At 38.4% G+C, this 3,234-nt stretch overlaps 1 protein-coding gene across 1 annotated transcript; it reads right to left on the bottom strand.

The window, feature by feature from the left end:
• Window positions 1-2,384: 2,384 nt before the first annotated feature.
• Window positions 2,385-2,934, bottom strand: LOC103114400 (large ribosomal subunit protein uL1-like). Its single transcript, XM_060197552.1, has one exon. The coding sequence runs from the start codon at window positions 2,826-2,828 to the stop codon at window positions 2,427-2,429; it is 402 nt and encodes a 133-aa protein (XP_060053535.1). The 5' UTR covers window positions 2,829-2,934; the 3' UTR covers window positions 2,385-2,426.
• Window positions 2,935-3,234: the final 300 nt, after the last annotated feature.

Here is a 3,234-nt window from a genome sequence, read left to right as displayed (position 1 = left end):
AAACATTTTGAGACATTCAATCAATTTTTCCCCTCTCATATTAATTAAATAGTGATTTATATGACTACAAGTTAATAGGTATGTACATAAGCATCATTCCCACCACCAAAAGACTGTGTCCAATCCCATTCTCCCCTCTCTCATTGAAACTGAGCATCCACCCTCACCCTCAAGCCAGAGATTTTTTACTTTGGTACCCTACGCCAAACTCAGTCAGATCCTGCTTTGAGTTTCCCTTACTGTTTATTCTTCTTTCTCAACTTCTGTTTATGCATGGGATCATCCCGTATTCATCTTTGTCTTTCTGACTTAGCTCACTTTCTCTGCATCTTTTGAGATAACCATGTAGTTTTTGGTTTTGCTTTTATTGATATGGTGGATAATGTTGATTGACTTACGTATATTGAACCAGCCTTGCATTCCTGGGATAAATGCCACTTGGTCATGATGAACAAGCTTTTTGATATCCTGCTGCATCCAGTTGGCTAGGATATTGTTCAATATTTTAGCATCTATGTTCATCAGAGATAGTGGTCTGTAGTTTTCCTTTTTGTGTGTGTCCCTATCTGCTTTTGGTATCAGAGTGATGCTGGCTTCATAGAAGGTGTAAGGGAGTGCTCCTGTTTCTTCAATCTTTTAAAAGAGATTTAACAGTATAGGTATTAAACCAGCATAAGGATCCCGGTTCAAGCCCCCAGCTCCTCACCTGCAGGGGAGTCACTTCAGAGGTGGTGAAGCAGGGCTGCAGGTGTCTATCTTTCTCTCAGCCTCTCTGTCTTCCCCTCCTCTGTCCATTTCTCTCTGTTCTAACAATGATGACATCAACAACAACAACAACAATAACTACAACAACAGTGAAAAACAACAAGGGAAACAAAAGGGAAAATAAAATAATTAAAAAAATATATAGGTATTAACTATTTCCTAAAGGTTTTGTAGAATTCATTTTAAATCCATCTGGTCCTGAACTTTTGTTATTGGGAAGATTCTTAATAAGTATTTCAATTTCTTTGTCTGTGATTGGTGCATTTAGGTTCTGTAGCTCTTCCTGGTTCAGTTTTGGAAGGGTATATGTTTCTAGGAATTATTCCATTTCGTCCAGATTCTCTAGCTTGGTAGGATATAGTTATTTGTAAAAGTTTCACATGATTTTTTGGATTTCCGTGGTGTTTGTTGTGATATCCCCTCTCCCATTTACAATTCGATTGATTTGAGTATTCTCTCCCCCCCTTTTTTTAGTGACTTTGAATAAAGGTTTGCCAATTTTTTAAAATTTTTTAAATAACCAACATTTGGCTTCATTGATCTTTTGTATGGTTCTCTTATTTTCAACGTTGTTTATTTCTGCTCTAATTTTAGTGATTTTTGTCTTTCTGGTTGCTTTAAGGTTTCTTTGTTCGTCTTCCTCTAAGTCCTTAAGGTGTGCAGTAAGGTTTTTTTAGTTGACCTTTTTCTTGTTCTCTAATGTTGGCTTGTAAGGCTATGAGTTTCCCTTTAAGTACTGCTTTAGCTGTGTCCCATATATTCTGATTGCTCATGTCTTCATTTTAATTTTCAAGAAACATTTGAATTTTTTACCTTAGTGCCTCTTTGACTCAGTGGTTATTAAGCATATTTTGTTGAGTTTCCAAGTTTTGTGACCTCTAGTATTTTTCTGTTTGTTGTTGAATATTAGCTTTACACCACTGTGGTCTGAGAAGATGCTAGGGATGATTTCAATGCTCTTGAATTTGTTGATACTGTCTTTGTGGCCTAACATATGGTCTGTCCTTGAGTATGTGCTGTGTAAATTTGAAAAGAATGTGTATTCCAGTTTCTTGAGGTGAAGAACTCAGAAAATGTCCAGGAGGTCTAGTCTATCCATCTCTTCAATTAATTCTCATGTTTCTTTGTTGATTCTCTGAGTAGTTGATATGTCTAAGTGTGATAGTGGGGTGTTGTAGTCTCCTACTATTACTGTTTTACTATTCATGTATTTTTGTAGATCTTTCAGCATTTGATGTATTTAGATGGGCCCTTATTAGGTCCATAGATATTAATAATTGTTAAGTCTTCTTGATTGATTGATCTCCTGATCATTATGTAATGACTTTGCCTATCTTTTATTACTTTATTTAATTGAAAGACTATTGTGTCAGAGATGAGAATGATTGTATGATAGTTTTCCATCCTTTCACCTTAAGTCTGTGTCTTGTTTGGTCAGATGGGATTCTTGCAAGCAGTATATAGTTGGGTTCTGTTTTCTGATCAATCCTCCTACTCTGTGCCTTTTAGTGGATGAATTTAAGCCATTGAAATTTATTGATATTATGGATTTAAGGTATTGAAGTGCCATTATTCAACATTTTTTTTTAATCTGGTATATTGCAAGAATTCTGGTGATGTTCTTTTTTTTTTGGCAGTACTGGCTTTTATTAAATTGTCATTTAGTACAGACGCTGGGGCTTGCCCATGGTGCTCTTGATGTATAAAGCCCGCACATTCTGCCAATTCTTCTTGAGCAATGACACCAGGAAATTAACAGCTAAGTGGATGTTGTACACAAGCTCATCATCTGTCATTTTCACATGGCCAACAGACACTGCCAGACACAGCACCTTCTTCATTTGGAACTTGATTGTAGACTTTACTTCATCAACTTTGGCCACCATGTTCTCATTGTGGGTCAGCAAGGAAGGAAACTTGCCAGCCTTATTCAGGCCTGGACCCAGGATTCTGGGGATCTGCTTGATCAAGGACTCTGAAGCCAAAAAGGCATCATACTTCTTGGCCAGCTTCTTGACTAGCTTCTTGTTCTTGTTGACTTTCTTGAGTGCTTCGATGTCCATGTGGGGGATGTCCACTGCCTTGGCCTCATTGTAGTGCTGCTGGTCCCCCAGAACACACACAGAGAACTTGGTGTGGGGGGTGGACTTAAGCCCAGTGCGTCCATTCACCAACAGCCAGTCTGGCTTCTCAGACTAGCCGGTGGGTTCGGCCGGGCCTCTCCACACCTCCCCTCATGTTTTAAGACCCAGGGTGGGGGTCTGTGATGTTCTTGTTTATAGGAGTTCTTTTAGAACCTCTTTCAGGGCTGGTTTGGTGATAGTTGCCTCCTGTAACTGTTGCTTGTCTGAGAATGTTTTCATCCCTCCAACTAGTCTGAATGAAAGTCTAACTGAATATAGTATCCTTGGTTGAAGTCCCTTTTTGTTCAGGGCTGGATAAATATCTTCCCATTCTCTTCTTGATTTT

This window comes from Erinaceus europaeus, chromosome 9, assembly GCF_950295315.1.
Source record: "Erinaceus europaeus chromosome 9, mEriEur2.1, whole genome shotgun sequence".
Lineage (NCBI taxonomy): Eukaryota > Metazoa > Chordata > Mammalia > Eulipotyphla > Erinaceidae > Erinaceus > Erinaceus europaeus.
This window is presented reverse-complemented; position numbering and strand designations above follow the sequence as displayed.

Coding starts and splice junctions, on each gene's coding strand:
- LOC103114400 (XM_060197552.1), bottom strand. CDS start 2,828: ATGGACATCGAAGCACTCAAGAAAGTCAACAAGAACAAGAAGCTAGTC.